The sequence below is a fragment of the Oncorhynchus kisutch genome, linkage group LG19 (genome assembly GCF_002021735.2).
Source record: "Oncorhynchus kisutch isolate 150728-3 linkage group LG19, Okis_V2, whole genome shotgun sequence".
NCBI lineage: Eukaryota > Metazoa > Chordata > Actinopteri > Salmoniformes > Salmonidae > Oncorhynchus > Oncorhynchus kisutch.
Genome location: NC_034192.2, coordinates 54,840,121 through 54,858,949, shown reverse-complemented (window position 1 = coordinate 54,858,949; position 18,829 = coordinate 54,840,121). Strand labels below are relative to the sequence as shown.

At 40.1% G+C, this 18,829-nt stretch overlaps 1 protein-coding gene across 1 annotated transcript in view; it reads right to left on the bottom strand.

Moving 5' to 3' along the window:
- LOC116352883 (transcription factor COE1-A-like) overlaps nt 1-5,935 on the bottom strand; it is an 8,864-nt gene extending 2,929 nt beyond the window's left edge. Inside the window, exons 1-3 of the mRNA XM_031797260.1 lie at nt 5,168-5,935; nt 3,940-4,096; nt 3,111-3,174 (exon numbers count right to left, since the gene is read on the bottom strand). Coding sequence (XP_031653120.1) covers nt 3,111-3,174; nt 3,940-4,096; nt 5,168-5,301 — 355 coding nt within the window. The 5' untranslated portion in view covers nt 5,302-5,935. The remainder of the gene's footprint in view (nt 1-3,110; nt 3,175-3,939; nt 4,097-5,167) is intronic.
- Between the last annotated feature and the right edge of the window lie 12,894 nt (nt 5,936-18,829).

Below are 18,829 nucleotides of genomic sequence, written 5' to 3'. Positions count from 1 at the left end.
TCTAGAGGAGATCTGCATGGAGGAATGGGCCAAAATACCAGCAACAGTGTGTGAAAACCTTGTGAAGACTTACAGAAAACGTTTGACCTCTGTCATTGCCAACAAAGGGTATATAACAAAGTATTGAGATAAACTTTTGTTATTAACCAAATACTTATTTTCCACCATAATTTGCTAATAAATTCATTAAAAATCCTACAATGTGATTTTCTGGATTTTTTTTTTCATTTTGTCTGTCATAGTTGAAGTGTACCTATGATGAAAATTACAGGCCTCTCTCATCTTTTTAAGTGGGAGAACTTGCACAATTGGTGGCTGACTAAATACTTTTTCCCCCCACTGTATACAGTGAAGAGAGAGAATGACAGTTTAGAGAGAGAGAGATATACAGTAAAGAGAGAGAGATATACAGTAAAGAGAGATAGATATACAGTAAAAAGGAAAATATATACAATAAAGAGAGAGATATACAGTAAAGAGAGAGATGATGACAGTAAAGAGAGAGATATACAGTAAAGAGAGAGAGATACAGTAAAGAGAGAGAGAGATATACAGTAAAGAGAGATAATGACGGTAAAGAGAGATATATACAGTAAAGAGAGAGATACAGTAAAGAGAGAGAGAATGACAGTTTAGAGAGAGAGATACAGTAAAGAGAGAGATAATGACAGTTTAGAGAGATATACAGTAAAGAGAGAGAGATACATTAAAGAGAGAGATAATGACAGTAAAGAGAGAATGACAGTAAAGAGCGAGAGAGATATATACAGTAAAAAAGAAAATATATACAATAAAGAGAGAGAGATATACAGTAAAGAGAGAGAGAGATACAGTAAAGAGAGAGATAATGACAGTAAAGAGAGAGGAAGATACAGTAGAGAGAGAGAGAGATAGACAGTAAAGAGAGAGAGATATACAGTAAAGAGAGAGAGAATGACAGTTTAGAGAGAGATATATAGTAAAGAGAGAGAGATATACAGTAAAGAGAGAGAGATACAGTAAAGAGAGAGAGAATGACAGTTTAGAGAGAGATATATATAGTAAAGAGAGAGAGATATACAGTAAAGAGAGATACAGTAAAGAAAGAGAGATACAGTAAAGAGAGAGAGATATACAGTAAAGAGAGAGATATACAGTAAAGAGAGATACAGTAAAGAAAGAGAGATACAGTAAAGAGGGAGATATACAGTAAAGAGAGATACAGTAAAGAGAGAGATATACAGTAAAGAGAGATACAGTAAAGAAAGAGAGATACAGTAAAGAGAGAGATATACAGTAAAGAGAGATACAGTAAAGAGAGAGAGATATACAGTAAAGAGAGATATATACAGTAAAGCGAGATATATACAGTAAAGAGAGAGATATACAGTAAAGAGAGATATATACAGTAAAGAGATATACAGTAAAGATATATACAGTAAAGAGAGAGAGATACAGTAAAGAGAGATACAGTAAAGAGAGAATGACAGTAAAGAGAGAGAGATATACAGTAAAGATATATAATATATATATACAGTAGAGAGAGAGATATTCAGTAAAGAGAGATATATACACTAAAGAGAGAGATATATACAGTAAAGAGAGATATATTCAGTAAAGAGAGATATTCAGTAAAGAGAGATATATACACTAAAGAGAGAGAGATATACAGTAAAGAGAGATATATACAGTAAAGCGAGATATATACAGTAAAGAGAGAGAGATATACAGTAAAGAGAGATATATTCAGTAAAGAGAGATATATACACTAAAGAGAGAGAGATATACAGTAAAGAGAGATATATTCAGTAAAGAGAGATATTCAGTAAAGAGAGATATATACACTAAAGAGAGAGAGATATACAGTAAAGAGAGATATATACAGTAAAGAGAGATATATACAGTAAAGAGAGATGTTAAAGAGATACATAGAGAAACATACAAAGATAGTTAGCCTGTATGTATGCTATTAGTATTCATGGGCCTAATGGTCATTTTGCTTTCAGATTCAATTAAAATACAATATTCTGAATTTGGTATTGTTAATAGGTATAGAAGACTGCCCATTTTTTGTAGAGCACATAAGTCTGTGGCATGCTCTACAAAAAGTTTATGTAAAAAAAAAGATATACACTAAAGTCAAAAGTTTAGGGTCACTTTGAAATCTCCTTGTTTTGTAAGAAAAGCATTTTTTTTGTCCATTAAAATAACATCAAATTGATCAGAAATACAGTGTAGACATTGTTAATGTTGTAAATGACTATTGTAGCTGAACACGGCAGATTTTTTATGGAATATCTACATAGGTGTACAGAGGTGGTGGAATCGGTGCTTTGGTGGTGGTAAAGTGAAAGATTTGTACAGGGTAAAAGGGATCTTGAAGAAGGAAGGCTATCACTTCATTTTGCAACACCATACCCTCTGGACGGCGCTTAATTGGTGCCAATTTCCTCCTACAACAGGACAGTGACCTAAAGCACAGCTCCAAACTATGCAAAAACTATTTAGGGAAGAACAGTCAGCTGGTATTCTGTCTATAATGGAGTGGTCAGCACAGTCTCCTGATCTCAACCCTATTGAGCTGTTGTGGACCAGCTTGACCGTAAGAAGTGCCCATCAAACCAATCCAATTTGTGGGAGGTGCTTCAGGAAGAATGGGGTGAAATCTCTTCAGATTACCTAAACAAATTGACAACTAGAATGCCAAAGCTCTGCAAGGATGTAATTGTTGCAAATTGAGGATTATTTTTATCGAAAGAAAAGTTTGAAGGACACAATTATTATTTAAATTAAAAATGATTATTTATAACCTTGTCAATGTCTTGACTATATTTCCTATTCATTTTGCAACTCATTTCATGTATGTTTTCATGGAAAACAAGGACATTTCTAAGTGACCCCAAACTTTTGAACAGTAGTGTATATTAATAGGCTAATAGTAATGCTTCCATTAAGTTAATATTTTTTATAATAATAACAATCAATGTTATTTTCGTATGTAAATAACACATTTGCAATTACTGTAATTTTTTATCCCATATATTTAATTCAAATGAATTTTATTGCGGTTGGAATTCCCTGGGGGATTGGTATGTAATAAATCTGTGTGTTTGTGTGTGTGCTGACCGTACCATTGCTGTATAGGAGCAGTAGCCTGTACTGTATCCCATTGTTGGTCTTTTCCCCTGACGTTTCCTGCCAACACACACACTCAGTCAGGTCACAAAGAACAAAACCCACTACACACACAGATTTACAAAAGGCTGTCTTTAAATGTACCAAATATATATTTCGATATCAATATCAGAAACGATATGACAACTTAAAAAAATATATATGTAAATAATTTTCCAAATGTGTTCCACGATAAATATAACTCACGGTAATGAATTCAGTGCCTTAGAGCCATATAAAAGTGATATGACTAGTTAGGCAACAGAACGCCGGCGTATATACCCTACTAATAAATTATATTTGTGTTTAACAAAAAATATTCGATTTTAATACTGGAACAATATCCTACTGAAAGAAAATTGCATGTCTAAAGAGTTTTCTGGTGACAATTACAGACGTGTAGTGCTGTAATATTGTCAATAGCAATAAATGATGATACAATTTATCGTTAGAACGCTGGAATATGAGCAAATGATCGACGCGGACAGGGGCTTTAAGCGGCGGGTTGTGGGTCAAAGATATGAATAATAAATACACAAAGTATCGAATAAAACAGATGGTTCCTTCCATGTAGTCCAAGCTAATATAAAAACAACTCAAACCCATATCTATTAAAATTATATATCTATTAAAAGTATTGTAAGACAACATTTGTATTTTTAATTGTAGCAATAAATTAAGCAATATTCATGAGCCTCATGCATGTAAAGGAACTGCTGCTGTCAAATCAATATATATAGGCTGCTGATAGGGTTATGGCTTTCATAATGTTTTGTGAAAACTCACTTTATCCTTTTCAACAAATCCAACGAAGCTGGTTCTCTCTATCTCCACCGGCTGCCCTTGTCTGTCGTACAGAGCCAGCACGAAGTGGAAGAAGTTGGACTTGCGAAGGTTGGAGGGCGGTTGTTTCTCGAAATGTGCCCGGGCTAGAGCCACTCCGCTGCGGATACAAGCAGCACCAAGACCCATTACCACAACTTTCACACGGATGCCACTGAATTACACATATGATTTCAACAATTCGAAGTAAAATAGTAAAACACTAAAATTCTGGCCCCGAAATTGTCAATATATCTTGACTTTCATTTTACATTTTAAACAAATTTGAAAATAAATTCAGGCTGAAATGTCATAATTCAACTAGGTCATTTGCACATGTCTGAAAAGAGTTATGGGCCAAACAAAGATGATTTACAAATTGTCAAAGTATAGCCTTACCCTATATGGATAGTTGGGATTTGGTCGCTATATGTATAGTTGGGATTTGGTCGCTATATGAATAGTTGGGATTTGGTCGCTATATGAATAGTTGGGATTTGGTCGCTATATGAATAGTTGGGATTTGGTCGCTATATGAATAGTTGGGATTTGGTCGCTATATGAATAGTTGGGATTTGGTCGCTATATGAATAGTTGGGATTTGGTCGTTATATGAATAGTTGGGATTTGGTCGCTATATGAATAGCCAATGCTAGATGTGGGGACCTTTTGCCTAGTTGCCTAGTTAAATAAAGGTCAAATAAAAATAAATAATACTAATTGTTGACGGACTGTAATAGTCAACGTGTCTCGAAAGTAATGATTATATTATTGTTTTATTACTTATAATTATTGACGTGTCATTAGAAATAATAACTAGGCTGTAAAATTAGGCCTGTGTCTGACATGTTTAAATCCTTTGGCTATAGTGTTTATTTTGATTGATTTGATAGGCTACTAGCTAACAGGCTACCTGAATAAGTTACAATGAACAGAATCAAAAACATTGAGTAAGCTATGCCTTAGCCTAGCTTCAATCACAGACATGAAGCCTGCAAGCTACAGTCAAATCCCCCAAGTCAATATTAGGCTATATGCCTAGAAAAGGAAACCAACCGTCCATTGGGAGCGCAATGCTGTCCCAAAACACATGTGGTACGTCTCAGACAACGGGTCTGGGATAAAAACCTCCAATATATATCTTCTCCATTCCCCGGGGCCAGTGTTGACTGGCTAGCCACCTCGGGCTTACCTCTGGGCGGCTGTGTTTGCGTCCAGCAGCCCGGCGCCATGCATCCAGCTCCGCACGGCGTTCATCCCGGTCAACAAGGGCTCTTCTTTCATAACACTCCCGCTCCTCTGGATGTTCTCCTGGATCCCAAACATCAAAACACACGTTTCCTCCTCCCGTCACAATATGTGCCTCTCGCTCCCTGTCTCTCTCGCTTCCTTTTTATTCCTTCCCCGTGGCTTCTGATCACGCAGACTAAAGAGAGATGTTCGGTGCGCAAGTGGCGCGGTGTTTCTCACTTATTTTTGTAGTTTTCACTCAGAAACGAGAGAGAGAGAGAACTATGAACGCGATGAGGGTCTGGAAAGGGTGCTGTCAACGTCCAGGGGTTAGTGGGTTGTGCGTCAACAACTCTTGTGAAGAAGAAAAGTCCTCCAGGACCATCAGGTGAACGCGATGGGGTGGGTGCTCCCAGAAATCAGTAAACGTAACTTCAAAAAAGAGCCAACATTTTAGAGAAGAGAAACAAGCATCAACCAATCAAGTTCTTTCTTCCTCTAACCTACTGTTGCTTTATTGTCTTCAAAAACCTCTCTCAGTTCTCAGATGAAAGGAGCCCGTGAGGAGACGCTAGGCCATAGATCCGTTCGTTGATCCTGTCCGTTCGCTGCTCCTGGAGTGAGCTGTTGTCTCTCCTCCCCAAAGGAAACACTTTTGAAGGTAACCGAACACGAGTGAACTCAGCTGGAAGGGAAGCGGGCGTGTCTGGTGAAGAGGTGGGGCAACACCCCCATACACAGTGCGTGCACGGTCGCTCATCATCATCCATCGATGGTCCTCAACCCAGCCATGTTGTACCCCGCCTAATGCGCACAACCACTTAACCAGGGTGTGTGTGTATGCGTGTATGTGTGTGCGTGTATGTGTGTGCGTATGTGTGTGCGTGCGTGTGTGTGTGTGTGTGTGTGTGTGTGTGTGTGTGTGTGTGTGTGTGTGTGTGATCACAGGGCATGCCTTCGGGATTTGACATCTCTCTCTCTCTCTCTCTCTCTCTCTCTCTCTCTCTCTCTCTCTCTCTCTCTCTCTCTCTCTCTCAATTCAATTCAATTCAATTCAAGTCAAGGGGCTTTATTGGCATAGGAAACATGTGTTAACATTGCCAGAGCAAGTGAGGTAGATAATATATAAAGTGAAATAAACAATAAAAAACAATAAAAATGAACAGTAAACATTACACATACAGAAGCTTCAAAACATACATAATATACAGTGTTTTAACAATGTACAAATGGTTAAAGTACACAAGGGAAATAAATAAGCATAAATATGGGTTGAATTTACAATGGTGTTTGTTCTTCACTGGTTGCCCTTTTCTCGTGGCAACAGGTCACAAATCTTGCTGCTGTGATGGCACACTGTGGAATTTCACCCAGTAGATATGGGAGTTTATGAAAATTGGGTTAGTTTTCAAATTCTTTGTGGATCTGTGTAATCTGAGGGAAAGATGTCTCTCTCTCTCTCTCTCTCAATTAAATTAAATTAAATTCAATTCAATTCAATTCAAGGGCCTTATTGGCATGGGGAACATGTGTTAACATTGCCAAAGCAAGTGAGGTAGATAATATATAAAGTGAATATATAGAGTGAAATAAACAATAAAAATTAACAGTAAACATTACACATACAGAAGTTTCAAAACAATAAAGACATTACAAATGTCATATTATATATATACAGTGTTTTAACAATCTCTCTCTCTCTCTCGCTCTCTCACAACACACACACACTTACACACACACAAACACACCCACACACATTTCTAATGCAATATTGCCATCTACTGTCTCATTCCCAACCAGAGAAAATCTCAACCTCTACTTTGTCTCTTCTCACTCTCACCATAGTGTGCAGGAAGTTGGGATGCTGCAGCACCCTGATAAACTGAAATCATTTTGCCAAAATTAGTCAAAAAATCATTTGACTCCTGTCTGAACATTTGACTCCTGTCTGAACATTTGACTCCTCATTTGACATTTAGCTACAGAGGCTCAATAGCTTCTAAAAAATGTAGTTGTGGATTAAGTTTTATCACTTACAGTCGGGAAAGGCCGCAATTTTGTAAGCAGGCACGCCATATATAGAACCTCTTGTTGCATTGTGGCCGTAGATATGATCCATAGCAGTATTTTGTAAGCAGGCACGCCATATATAGAACCTCTTGTTGCATTGTGGCCGTAGATATGATCCATAGCAGTATTTTGTAAGCAGGCACGCCATATATAGAACCTCTTGTTGCATTGTGGCCGTAGATATGATCCATAGCAGTATTTTGTAAGCAGGCACGCCATATATAGAACCTCTTGTTGCATTGTGGCCGTAGATATTTTTATTTATTTATTTTTATTTCACCTTTATTTAACCAGGTAGGCTAGTTGAGAACAAGTTCTCATTTACAACTGCGACCTGGCCAAGATAAAGCATAGCAGTGTGAGCATACAACAAAGAGTTACACATGGAGTAAACAATTAACAAGTCAATAACACAGTAGAAAACGAAGGGGGGGTCTATATACAATGTGTGCAAAAGGCATGAGGAGGTAGGCAAATAATTACAATTTTGCAGATTAACACTGGAGTGATAAAAGATCAGATGGTCATGTACAGGTAGAGATATTGGTGTGCAGAAGAGCAGAAAAGTAAATAAATAGAAACAGTACGGGGATGAGGTAGGTGAAAAGGGTGGGCTATTTACCAATAGACTATGTACAGCTGCAGCGATCGGTTAGCTGCTCAGATAGCTGATGTTTGAAGTTGGTGAGGGAGATAAAAGTCTCCAACTTCAGCGATTTTTGCAATTCGTTCCAGTCACAGGCAGCAGAGTACTGGAACGAAAGGCGGCCAAATGAGGTGTTGGCTTTAGGGATGATCAGTGAGATACACCTGCTGGAGCGCGTGCTACGGATGGGTGTTGCCATCGTGACCAGTGAGCTGAGATAAGGCGGAGCTTTACCTAGCATAGACTTGTAGATGACCTGGAGCCAGTGGGTCTGGCGACGAAAATGTAGCGAGGGCCAGCCGACTAGAGCATACAAGTCGCAGTGGTGGGTAGTATAAGGTGCTTTAGTGACAAAACGGATGGCACTGTGATAGACTGCATCCAGTTTGCTGAGTAGAGTGTTGGAAGCCATTTTGTAGATGACATCGCCGAAGTCGAGGATCGGTAGGATAGTCAGTTTTACTAGGGTAAGCTTGGCGGCTTGAGTGAAGGAGGCTTTGTTGCGGAATAGAAAGCCGACTCTTGATTTGATTTTCGATTGGAGATGTTTGATATGAGTCTGGAAGGAGAGTTTGCAGTCTAGCCAGATATGATCCATAGCAGTATTTTGTAAGCAGGCAAGCCATATATAGAACCTCTTGTTGCATTGTGGCCGTAGATATGATCCATAGCAGTATTTTGTAAGCAGGCACGCCATATATAGAACCTCTTGTTGCATTGTGGCCGTAGATATGATCCATAGCAGTATTTTGTAAGCAGGCACGCCATATATAGAACCTCTTGTTGCATTGTGGCCGTAGATATGATCCATAGCAGTATTTTGTAAGCAGGCACGCCATATATAGAACCTCTTGTTGCATTGTGGCCGTAGATATGATCCATAGCAGTATTTTGAAACCTTTAACCCTGGTCTTTTGAAAGTTAAACTCATGGGTACACCAGCAGTGGCTGCCATTCCTGACATTTGTGGATTATATTTCTATGGTTGGTTGTGGCTGTCAGTTTGTCTTTCACAAATTACAAAATACAATCGCGAGAAAAACATAGGCCTACTATTTGGAAAGCAAATGACTACTGCTGAAAAGAGAAGACTGATCTGTCTGTAGATCTGTCCCCCTCCCTAATTCTACTTCTGAGTGATTCTGAGCAAACAGCACTGTTTTTCAAAGTAGCTTATCTGGAGATATTGCCACTAGTGCATCGGCCATCACCACTGAGTAGCCAATGCTTCAAACTTCATCATTGGGTGAGTCAGTGTCACTGGAAAGAGTATTTTATATACTATATATATACACTACCGTCAAATGCTTGGACACACCTACTCATTCCAGGGTTTTTCTTTATTTTTACTATTTTCTACATTGTAGAATAATAGTGAAGACATCAAAACTATGAAATAACACATATAGAATCATATAGTAACCAAAAAAGTGTTAACAAAATCTAATTCTATTTTATATTTGAGATTCTTCAAAGTAGCCACCCTTTGCCTTGATGACAGCTTTTCACACTCTTGGGGGTATTGTGTGTAGATTGATGAGGAACGGGGTCAGAACACTTTCCAAATGCACTGTATAACCTGAAACTGAATATGGAGCACACAATTAAAATGACAGATCAAACTTATCAGGGTTTCCGTTATGAAAAGTTGGAGCTGGACAAGTGACTGGGAAGGTTTGAATTCAGCTGACATTTGAGAAATGTACCATTAATCCATATGCATTGTGGGTCATTAGGGTGTCTATCCACACAGAGACATCAATAAATGAGGCATATTGGCCAAATGAGACACATTTTATTCCTTGTGTTTTGATGTGTAACATATGGTTGCTTTTACTTTACTCAAAAATGGTTCAGCTGTCAGAGATTTGAGCACTAAATGCATCAGGGCATGTAGGCTTAGGAGTCCACTGTATAATATTAATACTAAACAAATACATGTAAAGGAACCTTAGTTTAGAGTGAGAGAGATATAGAGATATGTCGAGGGCATGCTATAACACCAACATTTATCCTGTATACCTGTCAGACAGGCTACTGGGTTTCTTATACAGACATGGGGGTACAGAAGGAGGTCATTTGTTGTTTTTTAAATCCGAATAGTTTTTATAAAGATAAGTGTTATATTTTTGGATTATAGGAGTAACACTGGTAGGCCTGAAACATTCTTCAGAGACAGTTGAAGCATTGGAATGCACTGCCTTCATATCATAGGACTGCAGTATAACAGGCTAATAGCCACACCACACCAAACCTTCACAAAAGTTCATCAACTTTATTAAGGTAATATCAAAAGTAAGTCAAGCCATTGTTCAGAAAGTACGATCTGGATATTACATAGAGGAAAACACAACGTTACAGTTGGAAGTTCATTTGGTCAAAGACAATGGCTCAACCGAATGAATAAAAAAAAACACTTGTTCAACCCACGGTTCAAAACCTTCACAAACGTTTTGAACCGGCTATATTGGAAAGAGATCCTTTACCCCAGTCTGAGGTCCTGAGAGCAGGTTTTCATCAAGAATCTCTCTGTACTTTGCTCCTTTCATCTTTCCCTTGATCCTGACTAGTTTTCCTGTCCCTGCCTATGAAAAACATCCCCAAAGCATGATGCTGCCACCACCATGCTTCCCCATAGGGATGTTACACTTGGTATTCAGGCCAAAGAGTTCAATCTTGATTTCCTTAGACCAGAGAATCTTGTTTCTCTTTCGGTGACATTTGGCAAACTCCGAGCAGGCTGTCATCTGCCTTTTACTGAGGAGTGGCTTCCATCTGGGCACTCTACAATAAAGGCCTGATTAGTGGAGTGCTGCAGAGATGGTTGTCCTTCTGGAAGGTCCTCCCATCTCCACAGAGGAACTCTGGAGCTCTGTCAGAGTGACCAGCGCATTCTTGACCACCTCCCTGACAAATCCCCTGATTGCTCAGTTTGCCAGGCGGCCAGCTCTAGGATAAGTCTTGGTCGTTCCAAACTTCTTCCATTTAAGAATGATGGAGGTCACTGTGTTCTTGGGGACCTTCAATGCTGCAGACAGTTTTTGCTACCCTTCCCCAGATCTGTGCCTCGACACAATCCTGTCTTGGAGCTCTGTGGACAATTCCTTCGACCTCATGGCTTGGTTTCTGCTCTGACATGAACTGTCAACTGTGGTACATTATATAGACAGATGTGTGCCTTTCCAAATCATGTCTAATCAATTGAATTTACCACAGGTGGACTCCGATAAAGTTTTAAAAACATTTCAAGGATGATCAATGGAAACAGGCTGCACCTGAGCTCAATTTAGAGTCTCATAGCAAAGGGTCTGAATACTTATGTAAATAAGTTTTTTTTGCAAGCATGTAAAGGGCTACAGTCAGACATGGCTGAAAGGAAACTCATGGATGTTCCTAGATCACAACTGCTGAGCAAGCCCTCAAGCCCTAGAGACCTATCCAACTCATCACCTACACCCCACAATGTTCAGACCCATTTGGCATCATTACAAAAACATTGGCATATTCTACTCTTAGACTTTAAGGAATACACTTCAGCAGCCTCCTGCTGCTGCCTACAATATTCTACTCTTAGACTTCAGGGAATACACTTCAGCAGCCTCCTGCTGCTGCCTACAATAGAGTTAACAACGTTAAAGACAGTGTTGTCCAATCCGACAACAGCCAAGGCGCAAACAAGACCATGCTCCTGCATATTCCCACAGTCAACTACAAGTGTGGCAATTGTACTCAATGCCAGTACACAGTAGCGTAGCTTAATCATGACGGGCCCAGGTGCCCCAAAAAATTACAGGCCCCTTTCACCACCCATATTGTAAATAATAGTGTTGGTAAGGCTGTGTGTTAATATGACTAAACATTGTAACAGCAGAGTAGGACCTAATCTCAGGGCACATTTGAAGCTGTTACCAGAGAAGCCGCAATATAGCCAATACATTGAGCACCATGGACGGCGGTCAGAAATGAACCCGTATAAGTCTATCAGCACCACGGAAAGCACAAAGCGGTCAAAAAACACCCTATTTTATCTGCAAATAATAGGCAATAGCCTATATTATAAAACAAACATATAGGTCAATCTCTTGACAGAAACACAGCTAATGACCCAATACATGTTCACTGAAGTTATGCACGGTGGCAAAACTGACATACTGGTATATCAAACGATCTGCCTCACACAGAGGCCTATAGCAAAAACGCCAGCAAATCAGTCAAGTGGAGCATTCAAACACTGGGGCAAAGGTTCACCTTCCAATGTTGCATGTTCAAAACTTTTGTGAAGGTTTAAACCTGTTGGCAAGTGTTTTTTTCTTCTTCATTCCATTGAGCCATTTTCATTTTCTTTGGCCAAATTAACTTCCAGGTCTCTCACTGTAATGCGCTTTGCCATTTCCTTCTTAAAACAGGCCCTAAAAGACAGTAATTGGCCAAGGAAGCTTGCTGATATATCTTTGCTGTAATGTTCAGCCAGCCGGCTGACGGTCTCGTAGAGCGCATCATCATCATCTGCGTTGGCCAGGATGGATGGAGTCAAACAGACTCGATGTTACCCGCAGACTTTTAAATCTGTTTGACAGCTGGTGGATAACGATGTCAAGGTTTGCATTAAATACGTTGACTCTAAAACTACTCTCCCCATCAGACAGCCGCTTGTCCTCTCATAGCTAATCAAAATGACGCCTCGCCTTTCTTCTCCGAGTGTCTTCAAATGCATTCTGAGCTCCCCATTTGTCAGCAAGTGTCTTTGCAGTGACTTTGGCCTTCTAAAAATCCTGTGGGATTCCGGATAGAACCTCTATCATGTCCTTGAGTAGGCTGACTGCCCTGTGCAGGTCTGCGTCTTTGGCCTGTAGCATTTTGGAGATGACGTTCACATTTTCTAAAACCATTTTCTTTTTCCGTGCTGCTGCATCATCTTGGTGAGGGTCGTATCCGCCGATACCTGACAACCTGTATCCTCCTCTGTCAAAGGTGCTTCTTCTGGCTCGATGGAGCAGCTTGGCCTTGGCTCACTTGACCCGCTAAAAGCTGTTGCTGGCAATGATAAACCTACATCCTCTTCTGGTCCCACTACATTGTTTGTGCTAGCAAGCAAGCCTGGACTTGAAGTGCATTTGATAAAGGAATCTAATTGAACTCATTTGATACCTTCTTTGCTTTCTCATTTTTGGCCTTCCTCTTTTGGGCTATACTTTTGTGTTGATACATTGCTGATTTTTAAATACGTAATTTTCGGCTGTTGTTCTTGATAACTAGCTCAACTGTTGCTTAAAACGATGACAGATAAAACAATGCCTTGGAGAGTATTTGTACAATGATTCCCAGAATGCATTTTGTTATCTTAACATGGTACTGAAACTATTGAATAATATGATTTATTTAACAAATTCATTAGATTTTCTTGTCATCAATACATTAAAATATCATGCTGACTTATGTAGTGGCAAAAAAACATTTTGTTGGTGAAACCATCAGTGCTGTCACATATACTCCCTCTCTGGCCACTAGGTCATCAGGCTGCTGATTATCCTGCACAACTGTCTCCAGCATCAAGCTCCTTCGTCAGCACCTCATGACACTCACCTGGACTCCATCACCTCCTTGATTATCTTCCCTATATCTGTCCCTCCCCATGGCTCTTTCCTCAGGTGTTATTGACTCTGCTTCATGTCGGAGCGTTGTTTGTGTTTATTGTTTTGTTTATTTATTAAAACACTCGATCCCTGTACTTGTTTCCCGACTCTCAGCGCACTCGTTACAAGTGGGATCATTTATCATATAGCCTACGTTAAAGAAAGATCTTCAAGTCAAATCGTGGATGTGATCGACCCGCATCAACAATTAATACTTGGGCATGGTGGAGCAGTATTGAAATGACATAGGGGGCCCGCGGCTCCGCAGATCACCGCCACTGCCACTGCCAGAAAACCAAACGTATGAACATTTTCTCGCACCCCAGTTCGGGTCGAGACATAAAGATGGCAACGTGATCTATGTGGTTCGCTGCCTGTGCGGCATATTTTAAAACTTCAAGGGAGTTACGTACTACAATGTGAAGTTCTATATGCTCACCCCAACAGCCCAGTGAGCCCCCATTTCAAAGAGAGAGGACGCTCGCTTTGTGAGCTGTTTTATTTTGGAACAAGTCGGTAAAAACAAACGCGGTGGCGATGTTGGCAAACACTGAAGGTCCAGAGAGACGTTTTGGATCCATTCCTTAGATACCTTAGTCCCCAGAGGTCTTTAATATGGAGAAGGACTATGGTAGAGATACTCGGAATAATCAGCTATGAAAAGCCAACTGACATTTACTCCTGAGGTGCTGACCTTTTGCACCCTCGACAACCACTGTGATTATTATTATTTGACCCTGCTGGTCATCTATGAACATTTGAACATCTTGGCCATGTTCTGTTACAATCTCCACCTGGCAAAGCCAGAAGAGGACTGGCCACCCCTCATAGCCTGGTTCCTCTCTAGGTTCTGGCCTTTCTAAGGAGTTTTTTTCTAGTCACCGTGCTTCTACACCTGCATTGCTTGCTGTTTGGGGTTTTAGGCTGCGTTTCTGTACAGCACTTTGAGATATCAGCTGATGTACGAAGGGCTTTATAAATACATTTGATTTGATTAGTATGCCCCCCTTATTTGTTTACACATGGAGGGAGCTTACTGGCTCACTAACTGTTGTCCAAACCAGTTGTTAGACCTCTTAGTTGTTGATGTTTATAGTTGTTATCTCTAGTTTTATTTAGCTATGCTTATTTCTCAATACACAACATGTTCAGCATGTATTATGTAGTAGTGGTTGTATAACAATTACACCTACTGTAGTCGAAAAAAGCTTGTACAGTTTTCCAACTGTTGTTCACTGATTTCCCTCCTGTATTTAATCGCCAGGTGGGGACATGGACCACAGCACAGCACACCCTGAGTACTAACCTGCATGGTCTAGGGGTGGGACTAATAATAACAAGATAACTCATGTCAAATATACTGCTTCAGTAAAATGTATATAGGTTCAGAACTTTAGTGAAACAGCACAGTTAAAAATACATGCCAAATAGAAACTGGATGGACATCAGAAATGGATGAGAGAGGTTCAGAGTAGAGGAAGGCCAGGACTAAAAACAAACCAAATATAACTACTGTATTGTAAAATAGACTTCGTCCGTAAAATGTATATAGTATGTATATGCTGGAAGTAGAAGCCTAAGTGTTGTTGTTCATTAGTTTACTCCAATTGGGGGAGGGTTTAGTGGAAAATAATAAAGGAAAACATATATCATTTTAAAGATATGTACATATATGTGTGTATTATAGATCAGGATATATGGGAACTACTTCAAGACTGTTGGAAAAGCATTCCATGAAGCTGGTTGAGAGAATGCCAAGAGTGTGCAAAGCTGTCATCAAGGCAAAGGGTGGCTACTTTAAAGAATCTCAAATATAAAATATATTTTCATTTGTTTAACACTTTTGTGTTATTTCATAGTGTTGCTTGTACTTTCTATAGTCCCTATAGTCCCTGTCTCTAATGCTGATAAGATAAACCTGTCTGCAACACGTCTTGTTGCACAATCAGTTACATTTAAATTCAAATAACAAAACAGTAGTGTGACCTACACACTGCTTTCAGTGCATAGATAATATGTTGTGTCTCAATACACAGCATTCGCCGATGTCGCCCTTCCGCATTTGTGGCGGAAGGTGGCCGAGCTACAGCAGTGTTTGTCAGACCATGAGACATCCTGAAAACAGGTCTTCTTATGGAAATATCTGTAGCGTCCGAATGGTTATGACCACTCTATGGAAAGAGGAACACGATGGTGTTCTCCGTTTTGCTGTACGACCCCCCATTAGTATCACGGGACAAGTAGTGTCAGAGATGACGTATATCATTATTTCACATAGAGTGAGTCCATGTAACTTATTGTAACATTATTATATGACTTGTAAAGCACATTTCTACTCCTGAAGTTATTTAGGCACCAAAGCTATTTTAGCCAGGCTGATGTTAGCTAGCTAAGTTATCACCAAAGCTATTTTAGCCAGGCTGATGTTAGCTAGCTAAGTTAGCACCAAAGCTATTTTAGCCAGGCTGATGTTAGCTAGCTAAGTTAGCACCAAAGCAATTTTAGTCAGGCTGACGTTAGCTAGCTAGTTAAGTTAACACCAAAGCTATTTTAGCCAGGCTGATGTTAGCTAGCTAAGTTAGCACCAAAGCTAGCGCAGTGTCTCGATCTTCCCCCTTTCCTTTTCAATTGCAATTTCAGATAAGCAGCTAGTTCACGCTGGTAAAAAACGTAGCTAGTGCCCAAAGAGGAGGAAAGTGCAGCACCAAATGTTTTTTGGGGCAGTGTAGAAGACTGTAAGTAAAGGAATGAATGGCTACAAAGGTAACTAGCTACCCTGTACAATTTTTATAACTAGGATAGCCAGTAAAGAACAAATTCTTATTTTACAATGACAGCCTAACAGGGAATAGTGGGTTAACTGTCCTTTTCAGGAGATTTCTACCTTGTCAGCTCAGGGATTTGATCCAGCAATCTTTCAGTTACTGGCCCAACTCTCTAACCAATAGGCTACCTGCTTCCCTATGTACTCAACTAGCTAGCTATACCTATGTCCAGACAGTAAATAAATAATTAGCTAACAAAAGCAGAATCTAATTAATTTTAATAAGCTTATCCCATCATTGTTAAGGCCAGCCATTTTTGTTATATGATAAAGGTATTTGGTCAATTGAGAGAGTGTGAGAGAGAGCACCACCCATGTTGAGGCAGGGAGAGGATCAACCCAGCTAGCATTGAGGAATGGCAAAGGTCTCGAGCCAGCATCTGTAGCAATGCAATTTGGATTGCGATTGCTGTGTCTTAGACCGCTGCGCCACTCGGGAGGCTCCACCCAAAACGTTTTTAATGATTATCAATTGCCTTAGTATCAAAATACTAATATACCTCACAGGACACTTAAAGAATTTCATTTAAATGTTAATTGTATTTTTTGTCACAGAAACAATGAGAAAATATGCAGCCTGTGTAATCATCTGCCAGAGTAGAGTAGCCCCAGTCGGTCGGAGCCCCAGGTAATATATACATTTGGGCCAGATATCTCTCACAGGAATTGTCCCGAGCTCAATCTCCGGATCCTAGCCACAAGTAATACTGCCAAAGGCAGCCCAGACTCAGCCCACATGACATCGGCTGATTCTGACTTTCAGCCGAGTGCCCCCACTCTCAGCCGGAATCGGCCCAGATCCACTGTGCTAGCTGGGCAGGTGAGAAATTGGAATTTGAGTTATAAGGCAGTCTGGTAAAACACATTGCAAAGTAATTTACATCACACACAGATTGAAACTACCGGTTCAGCTCCTCGTCTTTGCTGACTGTAGCCCAAGTGCTATAACAGATGTTGTTACCGGCATTCTGATTTCATTTGGTTGTCATGGAGGTTGAAGAGGTGGCTGTGCTCAACAATGATGCAAAGCAGATTGAACCATGTTGCCATTTGCCATATCCTCTAGGAGAATGTGGATATCATAGATAGGAAAACAAATGGCCCGAATTGTATTTCTGGAAGTGACAGGTGTAAACAGGTACAGTGCCTTGAAAAAGCATTTGGCCCCTTTCTGATTTTTTTTGTGCATATTTTTGGTACAGAATGTTATCAGATCTTCAACCAAAACCTACTATTAAATAGAGGGAACCTGAGTTTACAAATAACAAAATTAATTGATACTTAATTGATTTATTTAAATATCAAAGTTATGCAACACCCAATTCCCCTGTTCGTAAGTAATTACCCCCTTACACTCAATAACTGGTTGTGCCACCTTTAGCTGAAATGACTGCAACCTTCCTGTAGTTGTTGATCACTCTCTCACATCACTGTGGAGGAATTGTGGCCCACTCTTGCATGCAGAACTGATTTATCTCAGCGACATTTGTGGGTTTTCAAGCATGAACTGCTCGTTTCAAGTCCGGCCACAACATCTCAATTGGGATTAGGTCTGGACTTTGACTAGGCCATTCCAAAACTTCAAATTTGTGGCTTTTCAACCATTTTCATGTAGACTTGATTGTGTGTTTTGGATTGTTGTCTTTCTGCATGACTCAGCTCTAGCTCACAGACACATTGCCTGACATTCTCCTGTTGAATTCTCTGATACAGAGCAGAATTGATGGTTCCTTCTTAAGGCAAGTCGTCCAGGTCCTGAGGCAGCAAAGCATCCCAAAACCATCACGTGTGTGCATGCGTTTGTGTGCGTGTGTTCGTTTGTGCGTGCGTGCATGCTTGTCAATAGTGCACTGTAGTGCAGGGGCGAACTGGGACCAGAAATCATCCCTGGCATTTCTAACACACCGGCACATATTTTTCCTCTAAGCCCGTTAGCCAAATAATTATACTTTTGAGCCCACTTGGCTCAAAAATGACCAGTCCATCCTGACTGACATGTGAAAAGGAAATGTGAATAACGACATCAAAGCCATGCGGATGTTCTGTTATTTGTTGTAAAGCTAGGTGTTTTCACTATTAACAACAGTCTTTACAAATGGCACAAGGTGTCACAACGAGTCCGACCGAAGGTGGCTCCCCTTCCCGTTCGGGTTGCGCTCAGTGGTCGTCGTCACCGGTCTACTAGCTGCCACTGATTTCTTTCCTCCCCCTCCTTATATGTTTATTGATAGCACCGGTTTTAAGTTTGTAATTAGTTGGGCTTTATTAGTCAGCCGGCCCGCCCATTTCTTTGTGCGGGATTGAATATTGTAACCCTGGTGTTGGTTAGAGACGAACGTGCTGTTGTATGTTAGTGTATAGTGCTGTTAAATTTCCGTTCCCCGTATCTGGGGCATTTTGTTTTAATTAAGCACCCAGTGTTTAGTGGGTAGCCGTGTTTTCACTGTGTGT